The sequence below is a fragment of the Larus michahellis genome, chromosome 4 (genome assembly GCF_964199755.1).
Source record: "Larus michahellis chromosome 4, bLarMic1.1, whole genome shotgun sequence".
Classification (NCBI taxonomy): Eukaryota; Metazoa; Chordata; class Aves; order Charadriiformes; family Laridae; genus Larus; species Larus michahellis.
In genome coordinates this window covers 78,906,331-78,927,201 of record NC_133899.1, presented here as the reverse complement: position 1 = coordinate 78,927,201, position 20,871 = coordinate 78,906,331, and the positions used below count along the sequence as shown (strand labels likewise).

General features: G+C 43.4%; 1 protein-coding gene across 3 annotated transcripts in view; it reads right to left on the bottom strand.

Moving 5' to 3' along the window:
- PLEKHA7 (pleckstrin homology domain containing A7) overlaps positions 1-1,578 on the bottom strand; it is a 167,351-nt gene extending 165,773 nt beyond the window's left edge. The window contains exons 1-3 of one of the 3 annotated variants that reach the window (XM_074585831.1): positions 1,449-1,578; positions 1,215-1,291; positions 960-1,017 (exon numbers count right to left, since the gene is read on the bottom strand). In XM_074585831.1, coding sequence (XP_074441932.1) covers positions 960-1,017; positions 1,215-1,291; positions 1,449-1,531 — 218 coding nt within the window. In that variant the 5' untranslated portion in view covers positions 1,532-1,578. The remainder of the gene's footprint in view (positions 1-959; positions 1,018-1,214; positions 1,292-1,448) is intronic. The other 2 variants (XM_074585833.1, XM_074585832.1) reach the window with 2 other exon arrangements.
- Positions 1,579-20,871: the final 19,293 nt, after the last annotated feature.

The following is a 20,871-nucleotide window of genomic DNA, read 5'->3' as shown; positions in this document are numbered from 1 at the left end:
GTTTGAGGGTTTTGCAATCCTTTTCTGTTAGTTTCATTGCATTTGTCACGCATTCAGATTTCCAAAGGAAAATGCAAAGACATTGTAAGTGACACACAACTCCATATCCAGGGTGTACCAGAGTTTTACTGATTTGATTAAATCTCTACTTTTACATCAGTGTTTACATTTGAAAAAGCATTATATACGTAATGTTTGACAGAAGCTCTCTTAATTATTCTATTTTACTGCAACATGCTTGCATCTTATAGAATAAGAGAGCCTTAACAGGCAGCACATCTCAAGTTTTTAGGTGTTCTCCAAAGAAGATATACTACATTAAAGATACGACAGCCACCACCAGCCCAGGCAAGGCAATTTCATCTGTTCAGCCCCGTTTCTGGGAAGAAACACTGAAAGCCTTTTGCTGGCAAAACTTCCCCATGCTGCATCCGCAGCCACGAGCCATTTAAAATTAAAACAACAACAAAAAAAAAACAAAAACCAAAAAAACCAACCAGCCATCCACCTTCAACCATGACCGGCGCTCAGCAACGCAACGCTCCACCTGCCACAAACCGCACTTTAAATACCAGGAAGAGAGGTGGGGGGAAGAGAAAAAGGAAAACCAACAAAAACCGAAGAGCCCGCCTCCGAGGAAACCTGTTGCCAGCCACCGAGCGAGCGAGCGCGGCGGGCTGGGGGGGAATTCCCGCATCCCGCCGCTCCCAGCAGCCAACTTTCCCCATCCGCCGAAACCGCACACCTCATTGTCACTTTCCCTCGCGTTGATTAATTAATTAAATCAGCGGACGTGCCGGGTTGGGGGGAGGGGGCGGAAGCGGTCCGGCGCCCCCTCACGCACACACACTCCCACCCGCCCGCTCCCGCCTGAGGCGACCCCGCGGGCGGGCCGGGGCCGCGCCGCCAACGGCCGCCCGCCGGCGGTGCGGGGCAGGGCAGGGCAGGGCAGTACTCACTCGATGAAGTAGCTGGCGCCCTCCTCCGAGAAGCCCTCCTCCCATCCGCGGGGCAGGTCTGCAATGGAGGCGGGGGGGGGAAGAGAGAGAAAGAAAGCGGGGAAGGAGGGGTGAGAACTTCGCCCGCGGCCCCGGGCGCCTCACTGGCCGGGGAGGGGGGGGGGGGGGGGGGGGCGATGATGAGGGGGAGCGGAGCGGCCGTTAACGGTGCGCGGCGCGAGGGCAGGGCGGGGGCCGCCGCCCCCGGGCACCCACCTGAGCGGATCATGTGGCCGGAGTTGACGGGCTCCCCGGTGCGAGGGTGCAGCCAAGTGGTGGTGCGGGTCAGGTCGCTGGGGCCGGGGGGGAAGCGGAAAACATGCACCTGTTAGTGACTGCGTGCGCCCGCCCGGCCGGCGAGGAGGGAGGCGGGCAGCGGCGGGAGCGGGGCCACCCTCCACCCCCGCACCTCTTCCCCCGCCGCCCCCGCCCGCCGGCGCCCCCCCTTACTCGATGAAGAAGACTCGCCCGTCCTTGCAGACGCCGTAGGACCAGTGCTCAGGTAGAGTGTCCCGCCCCACCGCCGCCGCCATGTTCGCCGTGCGCGCAGCCAGCCAGCCAGCCGGCCGGGGAGGGGGTGCGGGCGGGCGGGCAGGCGGCCGGCGCTCGGCGCCCAGCGCCCGGCTCTGCTCGGCAGCGCCACCGCGGCCGCCGGAGGCGCGGCGCCCTGGCGAGGGTGAGGGGCGACACCTCCCGCCCTCCCTCGGGGAGTCAGGCGCCTGCCCGGGGAAGCCGCGGAGAAGCCCGCGGGGGGATGTCGGGGCGGGAGCCTGAGGTGGCGCCGGGCCGGCTTTGTCCGCCGCTGCCCCGCGCCCGCCCCGCCACCCTCCCACAGTCCCGCGTGGGCCGGTGGCCTCGTCCCCTCAACGCCCCGGCGGAGCCGCCCGCCCCGGGGAGACACAGGGGCCCCCCGCCATCGGCCCCGAGTCGCAGGGCAGCGAGGGGGATGCCGCCCGGGCAGCAAGGAGCGTACCGCGGGGTCTCGCGGTCTGACAGGAAGGGTGCACAGCCTTAAAGATGCTCTTCCCTCAGCGAAGAGGCCGGATGAGTCTCCTGCTGCAGTCCCGGAGCCCTAGCGACCCTCCGAAACGTGACAAAAGGGAGGATAAGTACATGTGTGAGAGCTGATTTCCACCATGTCCCGGGATACACTCTCACCAATGGTGGCAGATGAGGAGAGAAAGGCCGTAAGGACTTTGAACCTCGGGCACAGAGGACGATCGCTGCAAGGTTAAAAGATAGCAAAGAGTCAATAACAGTCAGCTCACAAAGTAGAGCTGTCACCGGTATCACCAGGGACTGTGCCAATCCCTATACTCATCAATGACCTAGAAAAGGAGGGAGCGGTAACATGAGAGAACCCGCTAGGTGAATTTAAGTTACTCATTACTCGCTCCCAGCTCAGACCGGTGACGTTAAGATCTCTACCAGTGCTGGTGCATGGAGAAGCTACAGCTAAGGACAGAGTTAAGTGCTCCAGGCAAAGCTGCAGTCACTTGAGAATGTGGTTTAGGGAAAGAGTGGATGGGATGGGCAAAGGTGGGCTGCCATACAGCAGAGCCCTTACGCTTCTTCCTCCAGTCCTCTATGCCAGGCAGCAGAGCAATGATGGGTCCCTGGTGAGGAGTCCCAGCTTGTGCCTTGGCGCTAGCGATAATTGCAGCAGCAGAAGGGGACTGAAAAAGCCAAGGGGGCTCAGGGTGGGGAAATCTGCACCTGCTTCTTTCAACAAGGGCAGCAGTGGTAGACTCAAGTGTGGCTCCGTGGGGTTTTTGCTCTTCTGATACTGGGAAGAGAGAAGGATCAAAAAGCCAGGAAATGGGATGTTTGCTAGCTCAGGATAGAACGAAAGTCATAGGTAGGGGAAAGAGAGTCTGCAAAGAGGCGTGGGAAAGCATAGACGGGCTTGACTGGGGGCAGGCAAGTAAAGAAAAACAGAACAACTGAGGGCATGGCTGTGGGAGAGTGGGAGAAACCATGCAGTATGGAAGGTGTAAGAGCGAGAATGCTGCAGTACAGGGAAAATAATACATGTATGCTTTTCCTTCTTCTAAATAATCAAAAGACATCATCAGAAGGAAGTAGGAGGCAAGAAAAACAGGAGCAATGGGAAGAGAGAGGACTTTGCTCTATCTCATGGGAGTTTCGGACAGCATGCAAGCTGTCTGCAGGCTCAGGATTGCATTGTGTGGGGCTCCCTTTTTAGATAGCGTTGGAAGAGATGATGCTATACTAGACCAAGAATGGTCATTACTTTGGGACCCATTACAGGCTAAATGTTGGAAAGTAATTTGATTTCAGTTGCACATGAGAAAGCATAGGCTAGAAATCAAGAGTTTGGTGGGGGTTTTGTGAAAGTCTAGCAGAGTCTTACACCTGCAGAACTATTGCTAACTTTTGTAGACTGATTTCCCTGACATTATACCATCAAAAATTCTTCCTCAATATTGTCATCTTCCATCAATTCACAGAATTTTAGTTTATCTGCAATTCAGAAGCAGGAGAGAATATCTTCTAGCCCTTTATTCAAAGTCAGAATTTTGATTAAAACTTCTGCAACTAAAACTTCTGTGCTGCTTTTCTTTGAAACCCTAACAATTTTGAGTCATTCTGGTAATGTGATTAGATGTGAGTAATTACAGAACCCTCAATAAGGTCAGTTCTCATGCCAATTACAAAGTACATCAAATGTAAGTTGCCTAGTGTCATTGTGTGTTTAGGTCTGTGCAGTAGAAATAAGACAAACTCTTGCTCTAGAGAGATTAATTTACATTGATGCTATGAAGCAAGTCTTTCATGCTGTGTCAGCTGTGTGAACTCATTGAATTTATCTCGTAACTCCACCATGCTTTAGCCACTAGACCACCACGATAAGATAGGCTTCTCCACTTATAGTGAATAGTAACTTAAGTGAATAAACATTATTGTGTTGTGGATTTCAGGTCCTAAAAGCATCTGTACTGGATCAACCTGAATGTCTGTTTAGCCTAGTATTCTGTCTCGGATCAAAAAGAGCAGGTGCCAGGAAAGAGTGCAAGAGCCAGGCAATCATATGAAACTCCCCAGCTTCTTCCCTTAACTCTAGTATCTACATCTAGTTCTTGTTTTCAGAGCTCAGAAGGCTCTTGAGCAAGATGTTTCCATATGTAACTCCTAATAGATCTCTTCTGTGAACCTGTCCAGACTAGAGCCCACATAACTTCTATCATCCAAAGCAGTCAGTAGCAAAGTGTTCCTAATGCTCATCTTACCTGAACCGTGTATGAAAAATCACGTCCTTTTGTTTGTTTTGAACCCATCTCCTATTTCATTCTCCTCAGTTCTTGCAATAAAAGAGACAGCGGTCATCTAGTACAACCTCCTGCAGGGTCAGCATTGAATTTAGACTGGGTGGCTCAGGCCTTTGTCCAGGTAAGGATCTGAAAACCTCCAAGGACAGAAATTCCATAGCCTCTCTTAGGAACTAGTTCCCATGTTCTTGTGGTGAAGGCACTTTCATTACATCAAGTTAGAAGGTCCCTGTTTCAGTTTATTACCCTTGACATATGACCAAATCTTGAGTTGATGCATTTTGGTGCCTGCAATATTAGCATGTTATCACACCTGTTAATTTCAGAAAAATGCATTATTGCAAAAGCATGTTTTATTACAGTAACTTGCAGAACTCTATTCTAAAATTAAGATCAAGGTGAAAACTTACTCTAAATTCATAAAAGTTCACAAGCTGACTTGTTTTGGGCTCATCAGGAGGTAGGTTTGTGATTTAGAGCCCTGGAGGAAGAATGCCTTCAAGCATTGATAAGATTAGCAGATTCTTCTTGCTGCTTACCCAGGGCTCATATCACAGATGTCACCAAGAGACTACCAAGCCTCATACAGCCCACTATTATCCACTACTGTTGTTTCACATGGGCACCAGTGACACTGCCAGGAGCAATCTGAGGAGTATCAAGAAGGGCTACAGAGTCCTGCGAGTGGTGATAAGGGACTCTGGAGTGCAGGTATTTTTTTCATCAGTCCTCCCAGTCAAAGGGAAGGGGTTTGAAAGGGCCAGTCGAGTCTGGCCAATCAACAAATGGTTACAGGACTGGTGCCATAGCCAGGGATTCAGTTACTTAGACCATGGGGACTCACTTTGAGAAATGAGGTCTACTGGGGGCTGGTGGGGCCCGTCTGTCAGAGAAGGGGAAGAGCACCTTCAGTCAGAGGCTTGCCAAGCTCATGAAGAGGGCTTTAAACTAAAGTTGCCAGGGGAGGGAAACCTCAATCCATTCCACTCCTACCAGTTTGATCCCAGAGCCTGGAGAAGTATCACAGGTCTGCAGGAGAGCACCTTCAGTGTGGCACAAAGGCATTCCAACCACTGGAGCCAGTAAGTCAGCTTCATCAGGGGCCCAACTTAAATGCCTCTATACAAACACAGGTAGCACAGGGAGTAAACAAAAGGAGTTAGAGATATGCGCATGCCTGCAGGGCTATGATCTTACTGGTATCATGGAGACATGGTGGGATGGCTTCTGTGACTGGAGTATTGGAATGGAAGGGTACAAGCTCTTTAGGAAGGACAGGCAGAGGACCTGAGGAGGGGGTGTCACCCTCTATGTCAATGACCAGCTGGAGTGCATGGAGCTCTGCCTGGGGGTGGATGAGGAGCTGACGGGTCAGGATTAAAGGAAGGGCAGGGATGGGTGACATTACAGTGGAGGTGTGCTACAGGCCACCAGACCAGGAAGACGAAGCGGATGAGACCCTCTACACAGATAGGAGATATACAGACAGATATGAGTGGCCTCATGTTCACAAGTCCTGGTCCTCATGAGAGACTTTGACCACCCTGATAGCTGTTGGAGGGACAACACAGCAGGGCATAAGCAATCCAGGGAGTTCCTGAAATGGGTTGATGATAACTTCTCCAAGTGATAGAGGACCCAATGAGGAGAGGTACTATGCTGGACCTTGTTCTTGCCAACAAGGAGAGGGCTGGTGAGGAATGTGAAGCACAAGGGTAGCCTTGGCTGCAGTGACCATGAAATGGTGGAGTTCAAGTTCTGCCTTAGGGCAGAAAGGAGGATGCGCAGCAAGCTCGCTACCCTGGACTTCAGGAAAGCAGACTTTGGCCTCTTCAGGGGTCTGACTGGTAGAGTACCAGGGGATTAAAGCACTGGAAGGAAGGAAAAGCTGGTTAATATTCAAGGATCGCTCCAAGCTCAGGAGCAATGCATCCCAACAGAAAGGAAGTGAGACAAAAATGCCAGGAGGCCTGCATGGATGAACAAGGAGCTCCTGGACAAACTCAAACACAAAAAGGAAGCCTACAGAGGGTGGAAGCAGGGACAAATAGCCTGGGAGGAATACAAAGAAATTGTCCAAGCAGTCAGGGATCAGGTTAGGAAAGCTGAAGCCCAGATAGAATTAAGTCTGGCCAGGCATGTCGAGGGCAACAAGAAAAACTTCTACAGGTATGCCGGTGATAAAAAGGAGACTTGGAAAATGTAGGCCCTCTCCAAAAGGAAACAGGAGACCTAGTTACCCAGGACATGGAGAAAGCTGAGGTACTCAACAGCTTTTTCACCTTGGTTTTCACCAGCAAGTGCTCTAGCCACACTGCCCAAGTCTCAGAAGACAAAGGCAGGGACTGTGAGAATGAAGAATCACCTACTGTAGGAGAAGATCAGGTCTGAGACCATCTGAGGAACCTGAAGGTGCACAAGTCCATGGGCCCTGATGAGATTCATCCTTGGATCCTGAGAGAACCGGTGGATGAAGTTGCTAAGCCACTATCCATCATATTTGAGAAGTCATGGCAGTCCAGCAAAATTCCCACTGACTAGAAAAGGGGAAACATAACCCCCACTTTTTAAAAGGGAGAAAGGAAGACTCAGGGAACTACAGGCTGGTCAATCTCACCTCTGTGCCTGGCAAGATGATGGAGCAGGTCCTCCTGGAAACTCTGCTAAGACACATGGAAAATAAGGAGGTGATTGGTGACAGCCAACATGGCTTCACCAAGGGTAAATCATGTCTGACAAATTTGGTGGCCACCTACAACAGGGTTACAGGATTGGTGGACAAGGGAAGAGCAACTGACAATTCTACCTCAACTTGTGCAAAGCATTTGACGCTGTCTCACATGACATACTGGTCTCTAAATTGGAGAGACATGGATTTGATGGATGGACCACTCGGTGGATAAGGAACTAGTTGATGGTTGTTCTCAAAGTTGCGGTCAGCGGCTTGGTGTCCAAGTGACAAGTGGCGTTCCTCAGGGGTTGGTACTGAGGCTGGCACCGTTTAACGTCTTTGCCGGTGGCGTGGACAGTGGGATTGAGTGTACCCTCAGCAAGTTTGCCAACAACACCAAGCTGTGTGGCACAGTCAACAGGCTGGAGGGAAGAGATGCCATCCAGAGGGACCTGGACAGTCATAGAATCATAGAATTGCTGAGGTTGGAAGAGACCTTTAAGATCATTAAGTCCAACCTTTAACCTACCCTGACAAGAGCCACTTCTAAACCATGTCCCTAAGTGCCCCATCTACCCTTTTTTTAAACACCTCCAGGGATGGTGAATCCACCACCCCCTTGGGCAGCCTGTTCCAATGTTTAATAACCCTTTCAGTGAAAAGTCTTGAGAGATGAGCCCGTGTGAACCTCATGAAGTTCAACAAGGCCAAGTGCAATGTCCTGCACATGTGTTGGGGCAATCCCAAGCACAAATACAGGTTGGGTGGAGAATGGATTGCAAGCAGCCCTGAGGAGAAGGACTTAGGGGTGTTGGTTGATGAGAGGCTCAACATGAGCTGGCAATGTATATGCTTGCATCCCAGGAAGCCAACCATATCCTGGGCTGCATCAAAAGAAGCATGGCCAGCAGGTCGAGGAGGTGGTTCTGGCCCCTACTGCACTCTGGTGAGACCGCACCTGGAGTACTGCATCCAGCTCTGGAGGCCCCAGCATAAGAAGGACATAGACCTGTTGGAGCAAGGCCAGGGCAGGGCCACGAAGATGATCAGAGGGCTGGAACACCTCTCCTATGAAGACGGGCTGAGAGAGTTGGGGTTGTTGAGCCTGGAGAAGAGGAGGCTCCAGGGAGACCTTATAGCAGCCTTCCAGTACTTAAAGAGGGCCTACAGAAAAGATGGGGAGGGCCTCTTTATCAGGGAGTGTAGTAATATATGAGGAGTAATAGTTTTAAACTGAAAGAGGGTGGATTTAGATTAGATACGAGGAAGAAATTCTTTACTATGAGGGTGCCGAGGCACTGGAAACAGGTTGCCCAAAGAGGTTGTGGATGCCCCATCCCTGGAAGTGTTCAAGGCGAGGTTGGATGGGGCTTTGAGCAACCTGGTCTAGTGGAAGATGCACTATCTGGAAGAAGCTATTTGGGGTTAAATTAGGAGTTTCAGGCCACAATATCAGGAACTCGGTTAAAGGAAGTGAAATACGCTATTCAACAAGATTAAGGGTCTAATAAAAGGTAGGAGATTTGAGGCTCCCTTTGTTGATAACTGGGTAATCCAAGGAGACATGCTGAGATCCCTGAATACTGCAAATTTGAACCCACCTTTGGCAGCTTTATATGAATGCATTGCTAGTGTTACTTGCTCTGTCTGCGTCTCCTGGGAACACTTATTTGGATGACTTCGTTAAGTTTCTTCTGCCTTGGGAGAACAGTGATACATTTTAAAGTATGCCAAAATCTGTATCTGTACTTTGCTATTTCCAGAATAAAATCAAATAACTGAATATGAACATCCCTTCTACCTCATCCCTATCTCTTCAGTGTTTGACCTTAAATCCCAGCTTCACCCTGTCAGTGCCAACATCCAAACCTTCTCATCTCCTTTTTTTTCCAGTTTTATTACGCACACCGCTGCCCCATTCGGGTCTGCATGTTTCCCTGCGCTTTTTCAACCCTTCATATGCTATAACTTTTCAACAAATCATGGAGTAGGAATCGGGAAATAATACTGGAGACACTATATAGAAACTGCCCGCAACAAAAAAAAATTTTAAAGTATAATTTCCATCAGTCACAATTAGATCCAGTGTCTAGGAGGTTACAGAGTCACAGCTGGATTTCTGGCTGCCGTGTACTGTAATGATCTATTCCCTATTTTTCTGAGAATTGAATATAATTTAATTTGATGGTCTTAGAGGTCAAAAGCTGCTGCTGTTTCAGGAAACTTAACTGAAATGAGATACAATGCATAGAAAAGCCTGCTAGTTATGACTTTTTCATCATGACCTGTACATTTTTTAAAGGACAAGCACAACCTATAAAGGGTGTGAGGCCAGACAGAGGCAGAGGATTTGAGGAGCAATGAATCTGAATTATTAAGTCCTGGTTAAGAAAGCTCATTAGCCATAATGCAAAATAGGTAATATGCCTTTTAGCATGATTTACCAGCTCTGCTCAGAACAGCTGAAAATTTAAATCACAAAGGTTTCACGGTTAGACAGATTAATTTGCAAGACAATTTTGGAGCAGTTTGCCCAATTCTTTTTCTGATTACACTCAAATGTACGTTGTACAATGGAATTGTTCTTCCAGATTGTTCAGTGAGATTCCCATCTAGTAGTGTAAAGTGATTAAAAGACCAGAAATCAAAACAGTGATTCTTATGGGTAGAAGAATATGTTAGTCAGACAACAGGGAAAATATAAAACAGATCTTGGAGAAATTAGGCAAATCCACATTCCAGGAAAATTTCTGATGCCATTTCTTCAAAACTGCAACGCCTTTGCCAATGATCGAGGAAATTCACTAGGGAATAGCTATGGTGTATTTGTTCAAATTAGGTAAAACAACTTTCACTGTTGAACTCTCAAACAGCATGGGAAAAAGCCATCTCAAGAGAACAGTATTAATAATTGCAAAAATAGCACAATAAGAATAATAGATTCCTTTGTCCCTGGGTAACTCAAGGAGACACACTGACGTCCCCAAATGCTGGAAGTTTGAACTGACAAAAATGGTAGTCTTCAGACACTTAGGACACTTCTGGGTAGCTTCTCTTCAAAAGGAATTATAAAGAAAAAAAAGAGAATATATGTAACTGATTACCTAATGTCAGTACCTCAGCGCAGAATAAAAATGTTAGTGACATCAACAGGACTCTTCAATAACCTGAAAAACAAAAAATGGCCATGCACAGCTAGAGCCAGTGTCATGCTGTAGGATAAAGAAACACTATAAAGAAATAGGTTAAACATGCAGTAAGGTTTGTTTGGGTTTTTTTCCTTTTTTTTTTTTTTTTTAAGTCTGACGTCCAAAAATTGTTCACAAGTAGAAGAGGAGACATTAAAAATATTCAAGTCAAAGAAAGACCAAATATTACCTTACTAAGTAGGGAAAGCAATCAAGATAACAAAAAGATCATTATTGTTTTCTTCCAAAATGCAAATATAGTTGATGTTTTTTAATACACACCAATCAAATTTATTCCATGTTCATCCATTTCAGGGTGAGTAGAAATCAGCCACATTTATGCCAAGATAAATTCGAAGATAGATACTACACAGACATTTTCCCAAATGTAATTAGCAGTAAAACAGACTGAGTAGGAATGTCATGGTATTCCCTTCGTCATCAACTTTCAAAGGCTGTTCCAGACAAAACTTCTGTCAGGGAGATTCTAACTATACTTATTTTGTCTCAGATGAGGAGCTATGAACAGATGATCTCACAAGATCCCTTTTAGCTTAGTTTTCTATGAAAACAGACGCTGATTCAAAATGTTCAGATTTTTAGAAATAAGTGGACATCAAAAATTGTCATCACCTGATATCCACTAAAGAGCACTATTATGGAGTGGCTAGCTAGTTTACAGAAAAAATAGATGGCAACCATCTGAATTTAAAGATCTCTGTTATTTACAAGAAGAGGAAGGACAATCCCTTATGTAGTTAAGAAAGATAAGCAACTTGCACAATGGTACTACTGATGACAAGACTAAATATAGAGTTAACTATAGAGCACATGCTCGTTCCAGATCTGGAATGTTTTCTGTTGAACCACACAATCCACAAAGTCAGGAGAGCTAAACACAAGGAAGGGTGGCAAGAGTCACAAGATATGTACAAAAGTTAGGCAAACCATCTGCAAGATATCACACATTTCCAGCCTAAGTACTTTCCAGGACAGAATTAATACACTTTGCTTGCAATGCCAAATAAATGTTGAATAAAACAGGAAAGGTATTGTCACCAATAGATTGTGGTTTATCTTTTTATAAGCATTGATATTAGATGAAGCATCTTTTGCATATTGTGCACAGGGCAACTTATGGTGTGGGGAAAGTGATGGCAAATTTTAGACAAAGTAAGATTTTTAAAGCCTGTTTCCCCTTGCAATAGGTTGAGACAGTTCCCTAAATTTCCATGGGACTAGTGCAAAGCAATAGAATTCTATGAGTTCCAAAAGATAAATACAGCTTATAAAGTAAGAAGGATTAAATAATAGTAAATCTATTGTTGAGGGAATTTCAAATACGGAAAAAGGAACTATTCATTTTCCTGGCCTCTGGAAAGAATATATACAAGTTCAAACTGTATCCACAGTTCCTTTGAGGAAAATACAGAGCATGGCAGACATTGTACAAGAATAGTTTTCAGGCTCACTGTGTCACCACGTGGTATGATCTGACTGATGACTGCACACATGGATCAGCTGAGACTGTAACACTGCTGAGCGAGACAGATGGGGAAATGACACTGAGAAGGCAACGCTCCTGCTGCATAACAAATCCCACCTTCTCCTTCCAAAACATGCTGAACTCTCCTAGGAGTAAGAAAAACGGTAATTATCTTTAGTTAAAAGGTTTTCTTTTCCAAACCACTGTCAGTATTTAAAAGTGTGTTCATGCTGAAAGTACCTTCTGTGGAATCCAGAAGATATTTTCAAAACAATTCTATTTTCCTTACAAATCTCCTTCATTTTTAAAGACATCCTACCGATTTACCTTTTAGCTGCTAATATCTGAATATATCCAATTACCTCTCTCACTTGAATATCCTATTGCCCAAAAGATTTATATTTCAGGAATCAAGTTAAGCTTGTCCCCTGACATGCACAAAAATGCATGCAAAAGCAAAAACGAATGAATACATTTCCTAATGACTGTCAATTTACAATTTTCTGTCACAGAAGCTTTTATGATTACTATATTTAACACAGTCCTATTGCTTCTTCTCGTCATTTTCTCTCTTTTGCATTTCACAAAGTCCCAATAATTTACATACCCAACACCTAGAATCCTTGTACTAAGATAAATTTGGTAAGCAATAATTAAACTAAATGACAAATAGTCATAATTTTGTCTTATCATTCTAAACATAAATGGCAATAATTAAATGGCTGCACAGTGTTCAAGTTACTTGTAGAACGGAGAAATACGAAAAAACATTTACATGCCAAAGTCACTTAAAGGATCATTTCCAGAAATTTAACTAAGATTTTTATAATGAACAGTTGATGGTCTTTTTCTTACTTTTTTGGCCAAGAATACTGTAGGCCTGGCAGTGTAGGGAAACCCTTAGTTCTTCAACATTTATGTACCTGTGACCATCAAAATTTGGTTTGTTTTAAAGCAGACACTTGAAGTCAGTTCCGTGTTTATGAACACAAATAGTCTCTCTGTCGTGCCATAGCCATGGGCACTTGAGTATGAAGAGGAGATCCTTTTGTAAGAAATGGGACAAAGGAAAAGATGGGCCTCTCTGACCTTTAAGACTAAAAGCTGTAAAATTTTAAATCAAACTGATGAATATCTGAGATTTCCTCACGGACCTCACTTCTGTATTCCCATTAAAGCTTTTTTCCCCAGCTTTGAGTTCACTATCCGGTGTAACAGCCCATTACCCTTGCCTTGTGCATTACCCTTTTCCAGCACCTCTGGCAACTGCTGTTACCACATTTTCTTTTTTTTTTTTTTTTTTGCAACTACATACCGCACTCAGGGCAAGCAGAATGTCACATATTCCCAGTAATCTTCACTAAGACATTTTTTCTAAAGAAATTCTAAACCCCTGAATTCACTATGCAGGCTCCTCCTGAAGTTTGTTCCTTGTTTGCTTTGCAAGACCCAAAACTGCACCCTGGAGCACCCTCAATAACAATTCCCACACAAAACTCCAGACAAGATTCAATATTACCATCTTCTGCCCTGTTTTTCCAGAGATGTTATTTTCTCAGTAGGCTTATAACTCACTGAGGTCTCAGCCCTCTTCCTAAATAAGCTTATGCCAGGCAGAGCAATCTGTTCCCACTGTGGGCTCACAGTTCCTCTTTCAAAGACTCCTCTGCAGGAGCATCTAAGATTTTGCTTGTCTGCTTGTCTCCAGCAGGACATAACTGAGGGTTATCAGGCTCCTTGATTTTTCTGGTAACATGAAGTGTACATACCTCATCGCAGGTTTTCCAATGTCCTACTTCTTCCCTGTTTCTTCCTGCTTTCTGTTAGAACCCTAACAAGTGTGCCTTCTTCCCAATCCTCCACATCCGTTTTTGCCTCTTCCTATAAAATGCACTTGGGTCCTTCCACGGTTTTCCAGTCTCCTGCTACATATCTGTATCCCCTGCACTCCTGGCTTCAATGGTTTGCAACGGCAATCAGTCAGTTTCTAAAGACAATGTCATAAAGCATCTGTATGTGAGCACGACACAGCCAGTAGCTATAGTAACAGAAAAGCATACTTTAAACAAAAACAGAAAAAAAAAATCTGATATCTCTCATCTTTCCCCCATCCCCAAATATTGCAGAGTTCCATAAATATCCTCCTGTGTATCTTCACCTAATTGTATCTCCCCCTAGCCCAAAACAGGGTGAGATAGAAATAAAGCTTTCTTTTACCTGGCTTAAGGAGGAAAATAAATAAATAATCACACACAACAAAACTAGAAAGAAAAGATTGTCTCTTTCCCAGAAAAAGAAAAAGTAAATCTGGAAGTTGCAAATCCAGAATAGGCAAAATTGTCACTATCCCAGTTCTACCTTAATTTCTGATATCGGTTCAGCTATAGGAGCCTTCTGGGCTGTGAAATTAATTTCCACTCTTCCCTTTTCATTGTCTTGTTCTCTTAGTAATCTTCCCTTCCTGCAACAAAGCTGCGCAACCAATGCCCCTTCGTTTGCAAGTCAGTTCAGTCTCGGATGTAACGGGGCTGAATAGTTATTCATATTCCTCAAAAACATGGATGGGATGCAGATGTGTGGCTATTACTTTTGGGTTACAAATTAGTCTTCAGGGCAGCAGTGCCCAAAGGCTTCACCCGGGGCTGAGGCTGGCATCGTTGCCTGGCTGCACAGCCCTCCAGCTGCAATCCCCAAATCCCAGGGGTGCAGGTGGATTCACAGGGCCAGGGCCATGGCACCCAACATGGGAGCGAGCCCCAGGGATGAGAATTACAGCTGAGCCTCCCTGCCTTGCTGGGCACACACCCAGCCAACCCCTGTAATGCAGCTCCCCACCTCTGGCTGCTCTGTGAGAACTACCAGGGTGCACATCCCCAGGGAGTGCCGGGAGCGGTTCGGGATGTTAGCAAGGGTTTGAGAGGACTTCTTCCCCAGTGCAGCGCTGTGCTGTGCTGCCTAGAGACATCTCTTCATATCCCCAAGCAGTAAGGCCACGTGCTGATGCTTGCGACCCAGCTGCCTGTAGCACAAACCTGGAGAGCAATTTCTAATAATTCCAAATAGCATAGGTAGCTTTAAAACACAGATATACAAAAAAAGAAGAGCCTTCTGCAGGTTCTTGAGAAGAGCTCTTGAATCTGACTGGACTGAGTCAAGGTATTAAAGAAAAGATGCTTTTTTTAACCCTTATATATTCTTCATTCCTCTAGAGCCTGTGTAGGTGGATTTCCACAGAAAAGAACAAAATAAACTCAGTGCCTCAGCTTACTTTACCACTAAAAAGGTCAGCAGGGTGCAAAACGTCGTTCAGCAATTTAATGCACATATACGTCTGTCACACCTTTTCATTCCCGTGGTTTAAAATATGCATATTGAAATAGATAAACAATACAGACTCAATTCGTACGAGAAACATGTCTAGTGAACTTCATTATTTTATATAAATATTAAAAAATGAAACCACCTTCAGTATTACCTTTCAAAAAATTACTCTTTCTTATTTGAGACTTCCCTTCTTGAAGGAGTAGGACTATTCCATATATCTTTTAAATATATACAAATTTATTACTATTCACAAGAAAACCCACCTGAAATAGATTTCCTTTTAATCAGTGAAGTAAGCATCCATGCAATTAAGGAGAGAGAATTACGCATTTCAGCAAGTTGCATCCTGATATTTATCAAACTGGAATATTGTTATACCTGATTCAGTTTTATACATTGACATCTCTCCATTGTTATTGATTAATGGTTAAAAGTCTCCAAGGTTGTTATAAAACACTGTTATAAATAACTGTTATTATTTAGATACCTAATGGATGCACTCTCTACAAATGATGAATTATATCCCACTTCTTAATTAGAGTCCTCTGAAATCTAACTTAAATAGTAGCTAAGCAGATTAAATACAGAAAAAGAACAAAAGCAAGGCAGCTTGCAAAATGATACATTTATGGGTTTTTTCTCAGCACTGTATAGTTTTTCCACAGACTGTTTTGTAAAGTATCGTCTTTCTCAATAACTTATTAGATCACTGTAATCTGGATTTACATATTAATTCATTCCGTTTCAATGTCAATCATAACGTGAAAATTTAATAAAAACCAACTCTAATTGTTCTTCAGAGACTTAGCAATAATTACTCCCACATCATCTCAGTCGAGGAGATGCCTTTCACATGTTCTGTTTCTCAAGCATAGCAATTGTATGTTTCTTCTGGGCGCCGCGTACTTCTCAACTCAGGATTTCATTCACTGAGATGTTGATGGCTGCCTTAACAACATAGCACATAGGGGTTACACTTGATAAAATTGGAACCGTATTCTGTCAACAATAATTATGTGGGTGTTTTGCTCATTTCCTGCTATCGCTGTCCCATGGCAACACTCTAAAACAGAACTCATTTTTTAAATACATAAATGACTCCTTAGATGACATGTTTCTGGCTCAGGCTTGGCAAAGGCATGGTGAAAACAAAGACTTTTTTGAGAAACTATCACAACTACTTCCATTATATGCAAATCTGTAGGGAATGTGCTAATTCCTGAGTGGAGGGTGCAGCTTTGCTGTAGTAGCAGCAGTGGTGGCCTGAGGCATTTCCAGAGATTAATAACAAGCATTTTCACTCCAGGTCATTCTCTCCACTTTTTGGTGAATTCCCCAAGAAATGCCTCAACCAAAGGTCATTATTCCAATTAACCCTGCCTTTGGGGTTGTTGCTGTTAAACCAAATCATATAAAATCATGTTAAAAATTCCACTTTTTATCAGGTTTACGTCATTTTGGAGTGCTGAAAAGAGCTGATAGTATCGGTGATTATATTGTCATATAAACTCTGGAAAAGAATTAGTTCGGTACATGGGAAATCAGCTTTGCAATTTTCAGTTTTAGCTGTTTTGAGAATATTTACTTTTCTAAGATTATTTTGTTTCTTGCGAATCAAGATTAAGACAAACAAGTATTGTAAATACAGTTCATAAAGCAGTTACAAGATGAGTTAGGGTATTGCAGGCTTTTACCCTCAGCTCGGTGAACACCTAATTTCCAATTTAATAAGACCTGACGGCAGGATCAAGTGCACCTACAACTCCAGCCATTCAAATATTAGCTGCACTGAGAAAATTAGCAAAAATGATACCATTACGGCTATCTTTTTCTTAATGTGAGAACCCTGACTAAACTTGTTTCATTAAACTGATGCTAATGTAATGAGAAACATCTGGAGATTAACAAAGTGGATCAGGTTCAGCCTGGATTTTTAGAAGAAACTATTTAATAACACACCATATGTCCCTGGAAGCATCCTTCCTTTTGGTTTTAACATTCTACAGGGATTTTAAGAACAAAATGTAGCACTAGCCAAGCGTAAGATATATAGATATATGTATTTAAGATGTGTCTATAATAGAATTCAGTGCACAACCATTTTGCACTAGAGGAAAGAAACACAACTCAGCACAAGGCGACGTGTAATTGCAAGCTGTATATTGGTATATTGATAAAGCCCAATGTGCCTGGAATGTCGAGAGTGCGTCTTACGCTAGCCACATATCAGTTGTCTTTTGTATTGTCACATGGATGTAAAGGAAGCTGTGAGTGTTTGCTATCAGCGTCTGATTAACCACTAAATTCTAACCATAGCTTTGGAACAAAGAACAATTTTATTTGATGCCAACCATTGTCTGTAGCAGTGAAACAGCATAGTTTCCATTAGAAGAGGATGAATTTTAATTCTGATAAGATGTGGGGATGAAATGTGAACTTAAGCTAAATGAATATTCATATAGGAAAGTGAAAATAGGTGTCAAGGACTTGCTGCACTTAAGTCCTTGGTTACATGAAAACTGTACACCATTCGACAAAACAACACGGTTTCTAATGATTACTTTCCCCATATAATTTATTCATCTATTCCAGAGCAGTGCTTCGGGGCTTAATGAGTGTTTGTAAAGCTCTGGCTGAAACGCACTCTCTAAGTGCAAAACATTATACCATTTACAATGAATGAAGTAGTGTAGATTACTGGTTCAAAAAAGCCACTAAAGCTCATCAGCATGTGCATTTGAAGGGTGTATTACTTCACCAGCCAGAAAAGCCCCTGTTAACATCCTATCCAGTTGAAAGGCTCAGTGTGCTTCCTTAACGCTGAATCCACTCTGAAGTGCAGAGAGAAAGGAAAAGTCGTGCAACTTTATCTCTTCTCTTATTTTCACTCCATTTCACCCTTATTTTCCACATATGGGGCACTCCTGTATCACCATCTCAAAGAGCTTCTCAGCAAATAAATAAACAAGATTAAGTAGCAATAGCGCTCCTTTTGGAAACAGCTTTTCTTCATTAATAAAAAATGATCCCTGTCTTAGTGACATGGTCCAAATCTCTTCTTCTCTATGTCCTATGAGTTCAAGCATTTTTATCACTATCCCTAACATCAAGAGCACTGGAACACCAGGACAGTTGAGCTCTTTCAGCCCATCTCTACCACCTTGGCACCCTATTGAAGTCAACTGTTGTTCCTTGCATGGCCATGTTTCTCCTTGGAAGATCAGCTTTCTGAAATAAGGATATCTGAAAGCGTACGACATACAATGGCCTTCTATCAGCAGAAGTGGCAAACAAGATGATCTCACGTTTCCATGTGCTATCTGCTTGATGATGTGATTCTCTTGCCCATTGTTGCAGTACCATTGCATCTGTTAAAGATGCTGTATGCCTTTTAACTAGTTAAATGTCTATTTGAAAAAATGAGGTTTCCAAAATGGTAATTTTCTTAAACTCTAATTTTTTTTTTCATTCTTTGTACACTATGCTAGCTGCATTATCACTAATGATGAAAACTGATATAACACTAGTGATGGTGAAGAATAGTTCCACTCATTCTAGAGGAAATCCAAGACTTTATAAGACCAGGTTTTAGTATGAAAAGGGAAAAATCAGGCACAATAAAGGTTGTGGAATTAGGTAGTCCTTCTTCCCATGTTAACTAACTGTTGCCCAAACATTCTATCACTACATCTTGCGGTACACAATAAATGAGAGCCAGGAAAGGCAAAACCTTGCCTTTTAACATCTCGCACTTTTCTGCCCATTAGCTCATCTCTCCCACGCCTGTAAATGGTGGTTGTTTCTACAGTGGCTCTTACTTCCCTCATACGTGACTTCTACTGCATCTTAGGACACAGGAGAGGGTACAGTTTATATTATACTCATCAATGCCAATATACCAAAAAAACCAAAGCTGTCCGTGGTTCATGGCAGGCTCATGCACGGAGAAGGATACAAATTACTGTTACGTTCTTTTTATTAAATACTAACTTTGAAGTTAAACATCATTTTTCCTCATTAGCTAGGCATAGTAACTAGTTTGGCTAAAATATAATCTAATAACCAGGGGTCAGTGTGGAGACTGCATTCTGTTGGGAAGGAAAAATAAAAAATAGCAAAAAAATTGCCCCAGAGAAACACGACTGGAATTCAAGATTATACCAGTTTCCTTAGCAGTACTGTATATGCAGATAATATTTATAGAAACTAGAGTTTATCATATCAGAAAGAAGCATTAAGTTAATTAAAATGTGCTATAGCCTGAGATTACATTTTATTAATTCCTGTTTGCAAGACGGTCATGTCTAATGGTTTCCTCTTGGCATTACTTTTTTTTGCAATTGGACCATTAAAGATATTGATTCTTGTTCTGCTTGTGAAGTTATTCAGATTCTTGCAAACACAAGTGCCAATTCCCTGATCTTTCAGTATTCTTGTTAAGTTTTTGCCCCAATGGGATTTTCTTTTTCTCAAGGGAAAACAGCTGCGCATACAACATCAGAAATTGTAATTAATTTTGCATCAGTCCAGAATAACCAGTATACTCCAGCATTCCAAATACCCAGGATAAATTACTGTAACAGCCCAATACTGTTCTCAATTGCATCATTGCTACTTTACCACAGCTGTGACAAATATACAATTCCTTGTGAATACTTAATGTTGAATCACACTGTAAATGCATATTAAAGCATGTATGACATTTTACAGAAAATCATGTATTCAAAGTGTTGTAGACAAATGAGATGTGAATTAAAAAATAACCACTACCTTCACTTCAGTTCTTGGGGGGTGGAAACATCCTGACCACTGTTGAGAAAGTGGATTAAAATCTCATCTTTTAAAATATTTTTGAAGCATGCAGAAACTCTGTGGAGAACATCAGAGTGGTTAGATGGGTAGGCAGAGAAACAGAGATGCGACCAATTTATCTGTTTAAATAAAAAGCAATGGTTTGCCATGAATCTGTTCAAAATTAGACACGTCTGTATCTAATATTACTAGCAGCAGTAGCACATAACACACAGCACATTCCACCCTTCTAAGTAATATTAATAAGTCTCAAACCCTTCTAAGTAATATTAATTAATCACATTACTGACCTGAGTTCACAGAGGGATCGAACCGAAGGGAGTTAACCAATTAAACACAAGTAGTCAGTGCTGGGGAAAAAAAAAAAAGCCCAAGTTTGCCTGAAGTTCTTTTCATCCTGACTTAAACAAGTCGATGTGTAGTTTATCTCATCTGCGACATACACAGTATGATTAGTCTTTCTAAACGTACTTGTTAGGACAACCAAAGTTACATCCAGTCCTGGAGACACCGATGTCACGCTTACCTTTATGTAGATTCAGCCTTTGAAGTTGGTGACGGTGTTCACCCAGGCAACACAAGGTGGGCAGACAGATGCCTTTAGCATCAGGGTCTCTCAGTGTCAGTTGTCTCCCAACATACAGAAAGACCCTGTGACATATTTCCGTTCCCCTACAAGAAAGTTGGTGTTATGCATCTTCCAAAACATTTGACCGTGGCTGGCAGAGGTATCAGGTGGAAGAATTTTGGAACTTCACACCTATTTTGCACACCTTAAAGATTACTCAGTTAAATTTCTCTGTGAATTGTGGGCATGCCTAGCACCTATGGTGATTGAAAGCATCTTGTGGTACCAGCATGTGCTGTGCTTCTACATCCAGGGTTCATTCTTATGGGTGCTTTTAAAGATGCAGCCTCCTCAAAGTCAGACACCAGTTTAGTTATCCCCAGCAATGAATGCAATGTATGTTAGCACAACAAGTGCAAATATTTGTAATCATGTCTCAGGAGGGGTGCCTCATGACCTGAGAGCAAAGAGCAGGTACATAGTGAAAAGCGAGGAAAGTGCTTTCAGACAGGTAAGAGGGAGCAGAACAAGAAA